The sequence below is a fragment of the Periophthalmus magnuspinnatus genome, chromosome 11, assembly GCF_009829125.3.
Source record: "Periophthalmus magnuspinnatus isolate fPerMag1 chromosome 11, fPerMag1.2.pri, whole genome shotgun sequence".
Taxonomy (NCBI): Eukaryota; Metazoa; Chordata; class Actinopteri; order Gobiiformes; family Gobiidae; genus Periophthalmus; species Periophthalmus magnuspinnatus.
In genome coordinates this window covers 29458418-29469683 of record NC_047136.2, presented here as the reverse complement: position 1 = coordinate 29469683, position 11266 = coordinate 29458418, and the positions used below count along the sequence as shown (strand labels likewise).

Here is an 11266-nt window from a genome sequence, read left to right as displayed (position 1 = left end):
AGCACAACCAGAGGAGCAGAGGAGCAGAGGAGCACAACCAAAAGAGCACAACCAGAGGAGCAGAGGAGCAGATCCAGAGGAGCAGAATCAGAGAAGCAGAGGAGCAGATCCAGAGGAGCATAGTCAGAGGAACAGAACCAGAGGAGCAGAGGAGCAGAGGAGCAGATCCAGAGGAGCATAGTCAGAGGAGCAGAACCAGAGGAGCGGAGGAGCAGAGGAGCAGATCCAGAGGAGCAGAGCCAGAGGATCAGAGGAGCAGAGCCAGAGGAGGAGAGTCAGAGGAGCAGAGTCAGAGGAGCAGAGTCAGAGGAGCAGAGTCAGAAGAGCAGAGTCAGAGGAGCAGAGGAGCACAACCAGAGGAGCAGAGTCAGAGGAGCAGAGCCAGAGGAGAAGATCCAGAGGAGAAGATTCAGAGGAGCAGATCAGAGCAGACAGGAGTAGGTGTTAGGACAGTTTTATTCCCAGACACAAGGCAAGTTCGTTCTTCTGGATTTTTCCATCTCGGTTCAAGTCGCAGTGATTCAAGAGCAGCTTCCGGAAACAGTCCAGCTCCAAACCACTGATACTGGGCTGAAACAGACACAGACTAAGTCAGGACTAAATCAGGACTAAACCAGGACTAAACCAGGACTAAACCAGGAATAAACCAGGAATAAACCAGTACTTCAACAAGGACTAAACCGGGACTAAACCGGGACTAAACCGGGACTTCAGCAAAGAGTAAACCAGGACTAAACCAGGACTAAACCAGGAATAAACCAGGACTTCAACAATGACTAAATCAGGTCTAAACCAGGACTAAACCAGGACTAAACCAAGACTAAACCAGGACTAAACCAGGACTTCATCAAGGACTAAACCAGGACTAAACCAGGACTTCAACAAGGACTAAACCAGGACTACACTAAGACTAAACCAAGACTAAACCAAGACTAAACCAAGACCAAACCAAGACTAAACCAAGACCAAACCAGGACTACACTAAGACTAAACCAAGACTAAACCAAGACTAAACCAAGACTAAACCAAGACCAAACCAGAACTAAACCAAGACCAAATCAGGACTTCAACACGGACAAAACCAGGACAAAACCAGGACAAAACCAGGACTAAACCAGGACTAAAACAGGACTTCAACAAGGACTAAATCAAAACTAAACCAGGATTAAATCAGGACTAAACCCGAACTTCAACAAGGACTAAATCTGGACTAAACCAGGACTAAACCAGGACTTCAACAAAGAGTAAACCAGGACTGAACCAGGACTAAACCAGGAATAAACCAGGAATAAACCAGGACTTCACCAAGGACTAAATCAGGTCTAAACCAGGAATAAACCAGGACTAAACCAGGATTAAATCAGGACTAAACCCAAACTTCAACAAGGAATAAACCAGGACTAAACTAGGACTAAACCAGGACTTCAACAAAAACTAAACCAGGACTTCAACAAGGATTAAACCAGGAAAAAACATGGACTAATCTCCTGAGACCTGAGCTCTTGCATGACATTCTTTATTAATTTCTCTTTGTTATTTGGGCTGATTGGACCTGATGATGTAAATACAAAGAATTATCTTTTTACATTATGTAGTTTCTGAGAAAAAAATATGTAAATCAAATGTCCTCATATGTGGACATTTTACTCATTTTGATAAAACATCTGAATAATGATTTGCAAAAACTATTTAAGACCCTGAACACAGAAACATTTGTCCTGAATGTAAAAACAAAATGAGAAACAACAATTGTGCCTCTTGGAACAATGTGTCTCATGTGAAGAGCTGCTGACAGGAGAAATAAGAAAAACAAAAAAAATTAAAATAAAATATTCTAAACATTCTAAACTGTTAATGTTGAATATAAATAATATATTTACATTGTTGCTGTTCTTGTATGCTGTTATTCTTCATCTAATAATTTGCACTGTGGCTTAGACAAGCCAAAAACGTATTGTCCACATATGAGGACGCCAGGTCTCAGGAGGCTAACCAGGACTTCCACAAGGACTAAACCAAGACTGAACCAGGACTTCAACAAGGACTAAACCAGGACTAAACCAAGACTAAACCAAGACTAAACCAAGACTAAACCAGGACTAAACCAGGACTAAACCAGGACTAAACCAGGACTTTTACCTTTACCAGTTCCATCATGTCCTTGACAAAGCCGTCCACCTCAGGTCCCTCCAGAGCTCCTGTCCCACTCTGAGGACAATACAACTAGAGTCATTTTACTGTTTAAACTTTGCCCTCAAGAAAGAGGAAATGTCCAGCTCTAAAGTACAAGAGTGTGAGACTAAACAAACCCAGACTCACCACGTCATAGTGCGCGAAGATCTTCTCAAAGTCTCTCCTACGATCCTCCAGACTGCAGCCCTGAAACACGAGAAACCAGGCCTGAACCAGAACTGAACCAGGACTGAACAAGGTCTAAACCAGGCCTAAAGCTGGTCTATTGGTGCAGAGGTACCTACATCCATCTGGAAGCGTAGTAGGAAGTTCTCCTTCATAGCCAGGATCCTGTAGAGACACAGGAGAGTTAAACCGGGACTGAACTAAGACTGGACCGGGACCGAATCAGGACTGGACCAGGATTGAACCAGGATTGGACCAGGATGGGTCTGAGTCCAGATGGGTCCAGATGGGTCCAGGGGATTCCAGGGGAGTCCAGGTGAGTCCAGGTGAGTCCAAATGAGTCCAGATGAGTCCAGGTCTAAATTTTACCTGGCGAGATCTCCTAGGTCCAAATGCCCGTCTCTGTTTTTGTCGAACATCTTCATCTGAAATGCACGTTGAACACAGCAGTGAACGCGCAGTGAAACATCAGCAGGTGAGACTGGTGACACTGGTGAGACTGGTGAAACAGGGACAGGTGAGACAGGTGAGACTGGTGAGACAGGGACAGGTAAGGCAGGTGAGGTAGGGACAGGTGAGGCAGGTGGGACAGGTGAGACTGGTGAGACAGGGACAGGTAAGGCAGGTGAGGTAGGGACAGGTAAGGCAAGTGAGGTAGGAACAGGTGAGACAGGTGAGACTGATGAGACAGGGACAGGTGAGGCAGGTGAGGCAGGGATAGGTGAGGCAGGTAAGACAGGAGAGACAGGGACAGGTGAGGCAGGGGTAGAAGAGGCAGGGGCAGGTGAGGCAGGTGAAGAATGTGGGGCAGATGAGGCAGGGACAGGTGAGACAGGTGAGGAAGGGACAAGTGAGACAGGTGAGACAGGTCAATGAGTCATTAGAGGACAGTGTCTGCAGTCTCTCTCCTGAAGTCGTTGACACTTTTGTCACAAATGTTTGAGAAGTAGCGTATTTTTCCGGACTATAAGTCGCACATTTTTTTCTTTTCATAGTTTGGCCGGGGGTGCAATTTATACATTTATATGTAGAATATAAGTCGCATCTGAGTATATAATTTCACGTCTTCGTTATGGTCACAATGACAACCTGACCACCGTGTTTTTTTCTTCATTACTATGCATTTTTTTTACTTATACTCCGGAGCGACTTGTAGTCCGGAAAATATGATACTCATCTGGTTTCATCTCTGGTCCAAGAGGGAGGAGTTTGGAGCTGAAACATTCACACATCCCACTGAGCGCTGCTGAACAGGAGGCAGAACATGCTCTGCTCTAAACCTCAAGTCCAGATGATGGAACATTTCTGTGTGAGTGAGGAATTACACACACTAATACAGACTAATACAGACTAATACAGAAAAGGATTATTTAATGCACATCAACACTCAGGGTCGGAGTTTGACTCTCCCTCAAACCGGACTAGTGCTGCCGTCATGTCCTTGGGCAAGACACTTCACCCACCTTGCCTCATCTGAACCCACAACACCTTATTACAGACACACATGGCTATTTTGCACATCAGTGGCAGCTTTAAAAGCCCGGCAAGGCAGAACGGACACAAAAACAAGTCCAATTGGAACAGCTGAATAGTTGCACACTCCTGGACTAGTCCATTCTAATGTGAGTTTGTGTACTGTTACCATGGAGATGGTGTACTGGTCCAGTTTGTCAGGGCTGATGGACTTCCTGTGCTGTACAAACAGGTCCTGAAGGAAGCCCTGGAGGGACAAAAAGACCAGAGATTTCACTGTGAAAAAATACCCCTATGACCTTTTTACCCTAGAGTGTTTAAATGTGAAAAATAAGATGTCCTCTCTCAGAAATGTTTAAACCCAGAGTGACCTTTACCCCAAATTAAAATAATGTCAAAAGTCATCTCTCACAAACCTTCAGCTCCAAAGCAGAGATGAAGCCGCTGCTGTCACGGTCGTAGTTTCTCCAAATCTGAAAAACACAAAAACAGTGAGTTTCTATGACAAGTGATTCTGGTTTGAGACAAAAATATGTGTCTGCTCAACTGGTCTCTGTCATCATCCCTTTTGTAGCAGAAACCCACTGTGAACCTTTAGCTAAATATATCTTATTTAATAAAGACATGGAGCTGTCCGCCATTTTGCTAGCATGGGCACAAAATGATGACGCAAAATGTTAGCTTAAAATGGCAATAAATCTATGCTTTTGGCAAAGTTTTGTGATATAGGCTCAGACTTATCAACATGATTCAACAATCTGGAAACTTGCTATAAATGCTTTTAAAACGATTACTTTCTATGGATGATTGCACAGTTTAGCTAAAGCAGGGGTGTCAATCATGCGGCCCGGGGGCCGGGTCCGGCCCGCCTACAGACTAGATCCGGCCCTCAGCTGATTTGTAATAAAAATACACTCAGCAAAAATATAATTTTTTATTATTATTATTATTATTTTTATAAATCGTAATTTTTAAGGCTCATAAAAAATGTAGATAAATATACAATTTAGTTACGCCCACTTTTATTGTTGCTAACTGTAGAATTAAAAAAATAATAATAATAAAAATTTGAATTTCTTCCCGACAACGCAACGCATGCGCAATGCTTAGCCACACCACTCTGCTGCACCGCTGCTGCAGCCGCCACTCATAAGTCCAGCCCCCTTGAGATCAAATTAAGTCGTATGTGGCCCCCAGACCAAAATGAGTTTGACACCCCTGAGCTAAAGGTACAAAGTGGACAATGACAGCGTCCACTTGACACCTGCAGAGGGAGCTCTTGCTGACACTTTGTACATACAGATAATACGATCCTACGATGTAGAATCGTTAAAGAGGGGGTATTACACTTCTGCTAACACATAACATATCTGGATCACCATGTTTTCTTTTATTATTTTGATGCTCTGCATCTCCCCTAACCTTATTCCGTGAGCTAAGTGACTCCCCCTTCAGAGCGCCATCACAACACAATCAATGATCGGATCAGGTTTGTGAAGTTGTAGTGTACAGTGGTCCCTCGTTTAAAAATAACCCGTAATAGGCGAAATCTGCAAAGTAGTCAGCTTAATTTTTTATAATTATTGTACATGTTAGTATTATACATGTTAGTTATTTTAGTTATTTAAGACTGTAAAACCCCTTACCACACACTTTATACACTACACTTTTCTCAGACATTTTATCACATTTCTCTCTTGTTCATTAATGGTGTATTTCACAGCACCTCTTTGTCCTGGCACCGCTCCGCTGTAGTCTCGATCAAACATTTATGTAAATTTGGCTGAACACATTCTGTACTGTACAGGAGACACGGCACGGAGGAGATTAATTGACAATGGTCTACCTTTAGCCAATCAGGACGCAGAACACAATGCACGTCCAAATGCTGTAAAAAAGCTTGCAAAATTGCACTAAAAAAATCTCTGAAACATCGAGACAGCGAAAGGTGAACCGTGATATAGCGACGGACAACTGTATTCACCGAAAACAACCTATTAACAGCTTCCATTTTAATTTTTGACACTCTGAGTCTCCCCTCCATTTGCTCCACGCGCTAAGTGACTCCCCCTTCAGAGCGTTAGCACAAAACAATCAGAGTGCATCTTGTTATTGAAACTACTGCACATCAGATCAAGTTGGTGAAGTTATTAGTATTAGTATTAGTTAGTATATTGTTTGGCATCATATTTTTGTATATTTATGGAGAGGTGTCAAACATGGATGACATCTAAAACCTCTTCAGGCTGTAACATGGTCCAAACCTCCTCTTTAACGTCATAATGAATGTTAAAAGTGTCTGACCCTCATGAACTCCACGCTGTTGTTCAGAGGCGTCTCTCGTCTGAACAGTAACAGGAAGTTCTCGTCCTCAGGAAGCAACAGCGCTGCCACCTGTCACACAGAGTCATTACACTGGTCACAGACTCATTACACCTGTTACATAGAATCATTACATCTGTTACACACAGTCATTACACCTGTCACACAGTCATTACACCTGTCACACAGTCATTTACACCTGTCACACAGAGTCATTACACCTGTCACACACGGATTCATTACATCTGTCACACACAGTCATTACACCTGTCACACAGTCATTTACACCTGTCACACAGAGTCATTACACCTGTCACACACAGATTCATTACATCTGTCACACAGTCATTACACCTGTCACACAGTCATTACACCTGTCACACAGTCATTTACACCTGTCACACAGAGTCATTACACCTGTCACACAGAGTCATTACACCTGTCACACAGAGTCATTACACCTGTCACACACAGATTCATTACACCTGTCACACACAGAGTCATTACACCTGTCACACAGTCATTACACCTGTCACACAGTCATTTACACCTGTCACACAGAGTCATTACACCTGTCACACAGTCATTTACACCTGTCACACAGAGTCATTACACCTGTCACACACGGATTCATTACATCTGTCACACACAGTCATTACACCTGTCACACAGTCATTTACACCTGTCACACAGAGTCATTACACCTGTCACACACAGATTCATTACATCTGTCACACAGTCATTACACCTGTCACACAGAGTCATTACACCTGTCACACACAGATTCATTACATCTGTCACACACAGAGTCATTACACCTGTCACACAGTCATTACACCTGTCACACAGAGTCATTACACCTGTCACACACGGATTCATTACATCTGTCACACACAGTCATTACACCTGTCACACAGTCATTTACACCTGTCACACAGAGTCATTACACCTGTCACACAGTCATTTACACCTGTCACACAGAGTCATTACACCTGTCACACACAGATTCATTACACCTGTCACACAGTCATTTACACCTGTCACACAGAGTCATTACACCTGTCACACACGGATTCATTACATCTGTCACACACAGTCATTACACCTGTCACACAGAGTCATTACATCTGTCACACACAGTCATTACACCTGTCACACAGTCATTACACCTGTAACAGAGTCATTACACCTGTCACACAGAGTCATTTGCACCTGTCACACAGAGTCATTACACCTGTCACACAGAGTCATTACACCTGTCACACACAGTCATTACACCTGTCACACACAGAGTCATTACACCTGTCACACAGAGCCATTACACCTGTCACACAGAGTCATTTGCACCTGTCACACAGAGTCATTACACCTGTCACACACAGAGTCATTACACTTTACCTTCACACCTGTCAATCAAATACACCTGTCAGTCAAAGTCCAGTCTCATTCTCTCTCACTTTCCTCACCTCCTGGATCTGCAGCTGATCCTCTTTTGGGTCAAATGCAGACAGCACCTTCTCCCTGAGGACCTCCACCCTCTGCTCCGTCACCTCCTCCCTCTGAAAGAGAAAGAGTCAAACTGCAGACAAGAATAATAACTCCACCCTCTGTTTTGTCACCTCCTCCCTCTGAAAGAAAGATAATCAAACTATAAACCATCCATCTTGAGAAACTGTTGTGTTATAGACCTTATTTGTTTCTTGTGGGTTTCATGGAAAACACATTTTGTAAAATTTAGTTTAATATACTTTTTATGAGCCACACGCAGCATATACAGTGGTTTATAATGGACATTTGTTAAACGACTTTTCTCACCTTCAGTCCCAGTTTCTGCAGCATGAGACGGAAGAACTCCTCCAGATCCTGCCGCTCCACATGGCCCTGGTCTGGAGGGGAAATATTTGTAAGAAGTTGGACAGGTGCAATACTCATCTGTCCAACCCAGAGCAATAAAAGGGTACAGTGGGGCAAAACAGTATTTAGCCAGCCATCAATTGTGCAGGTTCTCCCACTTAAAAAGATGAGAGAGGCCTGTAATTTTCATCATAGGTTCACTTCAGAGACAGAATGAGAAAAAAAAATCCAGAAAATCATATTGTCTGATTTTTAAAGAATTTATTTGCAAATTATGGTGGAAAATAAATATTTGGTCAATAACAAAAGTTCATTTTTGTACTTTGTTGTATGCCCTTTGTTGGTAATGACAGAGGTCAAATGTTTTCTCTAAGTCTCCACAAGGTTTTCACACACTGTTGCTGGTAGTTTGGCTCATTCCTCCTGCAGATCTCCTCTACAGCAGTGATATTTTTGGGGGGCTGTCGCTGGGACACTCCCTCCAAAGATGTTCTATGGGGTTGAGATCTGGAGACTAGGGCACTCCAGGACCTTGAAATGCTTCTTATGAAGCCACTCCTTTGTTGCCCGGGTGGTGTGTTTGGGATCATTGTCATGCTGAAAGACCCAGCCACGTTTCATCTTTAATGCTCTTGCTGATGGAAGGAGGTTTTCACTCAAAATCTCATGATACATGGCCCCATTCATTCTTTCCTTTACACAGATAAATCGTCCAGGTCCCTTTCCAGAAAAAACAGCCCCAAAGCATGGTGTTTCCACCCTCATGCTTCATAGTAGGTATGGTGTTCTTTGGATGCAACTCAGCATTCTTTCTCCTCCAAACATGACAAGTTGAGTTTTTTTCCAAAAAGTTCTATTTTGGTTTCTTCTGACCATATGACATTCTCCCAATCCTCTTCTGGATCATCCAAATGCTCTCTAGCAAACTTCACACAGGCCTGGACATGTATTGTCTTAAGCAGGAGGGCACTTCTATGATGAAAATTACAGGCCTCTCTCATCTTTTTAAGTGGGAGAACTTCCACAATTGGTGGCCGACTAAATACATATTTTGCCCCACTGTATGTGCAATAAAAGGGCATGTTTAATACAGATGAATCAGGTTATTCGCATCTGCCACTCTCCACCTTAATGAGCAGCAGTCACTGTCCTTGTTCCTGTTCATCTGTGGAGCTGAACAGGGACCGCACACCACTGGTTACCAAAGTACATTTCCTTTTCATTTTTTTCAGAGACATTCCAAACAAATGTAATATTCCATGTGTGAAAGCTCAGGGCTGATCAGCTCTGTGGTGACTCATGACCACAAGACACATCATTTTATTTAAAATCTATTTCTGAAGCATTATAAACTGTTATTAAAGCATTTTACAGAATCTTTCATTTTAAATGTGCTTTTTGGAGTTGAAACTAGCACATGATGGAGTTTTTTCCTACCTCTAAGTATTTTATTTTATTTTTAAGCATATCTTTTTAACTTTGTGCATGCCCTTATTTGTATTTATTCAGTGTGTTTTTATGTTGCACTATCACCGCAGTAAGTTCCTAGTTTGTGGGCTGTGTTCACTGACGGTGGCAATAAAAGTCTTCTGATTCTGATTAGTTAGCACATAACTGCTTAGCCTCCGCACTGCCTGTGAACTCTTAATATTTGGAAGTCTATGGGAATAATGAAATGAAAATGTGCTTCTAGAAACATCAGACATTGAAGCTGCATTGTCTGTGTATATAATGTGTTTATATGTTTTATTATTATCAAATAAAAGGATTATTATTATTATTATTATTATTATTATTATTATTATTATTATTATTATTATTATTATTATTACAACAGTTCTTTTAGTCTGGAGGCAGAGTCTGGTTTAAATGCGCCTCCTTCACTGCATGAAAATTACCTAAATGTTTGAATCCCTGAATGTTTGATTTTACTGAAGAAAATCCACCAGTGTTGGGCATCTTAGTTCAAAAATGTAATTAGTTATAGTTACAAGTTAACTAGTTACTAGGCAAAGTAACTATGCCGTTACTTACTATGTTAAAACAATAAAAACAAAACAGATGTGAACCTTTAACATTTATTTCACTTTAACAGATTGCAATTATATTGCATTTGTTTACAAGTAAATTATAGAATGTATATATATATATATATATATATATATATATATATATATATATATATATATATATATATATATATATATATATATATATATATATATATATGTAGTGCAAATAAATCAACATGTCACACAATTTCAGACAACTGTACTTCAAGTATTTTTTTTTTTCATTAAAATAGACAATAACAATAAAGTGTTTTCAGTATAATACTGGGGGGAAAAAATCATTGCCATGTATTGCAAAACTAAGATATTCAAATGTAAACCATGTAATAAAATAATACAAAACCTTTAAGCTTCTCTGGCCATACACCGTAATTCTCTGCCCAGTATTCAAATATAAATCACTCTTATTTCAACATAAACTGAACTTTATCCAACTCTTGAACATTCATTAAAAGATTCACACAATCCCTACTAACACTTATCTATTCCTTTATTTATCGATCTATCCATCCTAACGATTGGACCTGTGGTTGTATCTTAGAAGCAGAATCTTTCAAACCTCTGATCTGACCCTGTTCCTCTTTGGACAGAACACAGTCACGTTTCTGATCAAAACACAACTAGGACCCAATTAGTTGTCAACGCACGTGTGGACTGGACATCATTTCCCATCATGCATTACGCGTTTGTAGTCCATGCAGGCGACCGCAGTCTGTGGAGAGCTGCTGCGCTCGCCTTACTCAAAAACTTCCCGTTGAGTGAACTCAATTAAAAGTAACGCGCCACATTTTATTGTCAGTAACGGTAACGGCGTTGGGACGTTGGGAAAAGTAAATAGTTAGATTACTCCGCTAGTGAAAAAATAACGCAGTTAGTAACGCCCTTATAGTTTAACTGCCTTATTCACAACACTGAAATCCACTGCCCCTGATGCACATTTCGACTAAAGTTAATCTGTGAGTCTGCCTCATGTCCCACAGACCCTGCAGCTCCATGTCACACACAATGAGATGTTTTCTTACCGTGAACGTCAAAGTGCTGCCAAATCTGAAGAAACAAAGCAGCATCCAAACGAGCCAAGACTCGGTCCATGTCTAAGACCTAAACCAGGACTAAACCGGGATTTAAGATGGACTAAATCAGGACTAAACCGGGACTAAACCAGGACTAAAGGAGTACTAAAAGCA

At 41.5% G+C, this 11266-nt stretch overlaps 1 protein-coding gene across 2 annotated transcripts; it reads right to left on the bottom strand.

Annotated features, from left to right (window-relative positions):
• Window positions 1-374: 374 nt before the first annotated feature.
• LOC117378799 (secretagogin-like) lies at window positions 375-11171 on the bottom strand. 2 transcript variants are annotated; one of them, XM_033975470.2, is made up of 11 exons: window positions 11102-11171; window positions 7969-8039; window positions 7620-7712; window positions 6136-6225; window positions 4248-4304; window positions 4001-4078; window positions 2728-2783; window positions 2478-2523; window positions 2320-2379; window positions 2140-2208; window positions 375-570 (listed from the first exon to the last, which is right to left on the bottom strand). In XM_033975470.2, the coding sequence occupies exons 1-11, from the start codon at window positions 11169-11171 to the stop codon at window positions 445-447; spliced, it is 816 nt and encodes a 271-aa protein (XP_033831361.1). In that variant the 3' UTR covers window positions 375-444. The 2 variants fall into 2 exon arrangements, with proteins under 2 accessions (XP_033831361.1, XP_055081106.1); XM_055225131.1 differs by lacking the exon at window positions 4001-4078.
• Window positions 11172-11266: the final 95 nt, after the last annotated feature.

Excerpts from the sequence above, each read along its gene's own strand:
- LOC117378799 (XM_033975470.2), bottom strand. The coding sequence starts at position 11,171 with ATGGACCGAGTCTTGGCTCGTTTGGATGCTGCTTTGTTTCTTCAGATT. Across the intron at positions 2,784-4,000 it reads ACCAGTACACCATCTCCATG|ATGAAGATGTTCGACAAAAA; the intron begins GTAACAGTACAC and ends CGTGCATTTCAG. Across the intron at positions 2,209-2,319 it reads TCTTCGCGCACTATGACGTG|AGTGGGACAGGAGCTCTGGA; the intron begins GTGAGTCTGGGT and ends TATTGTCCTCAG.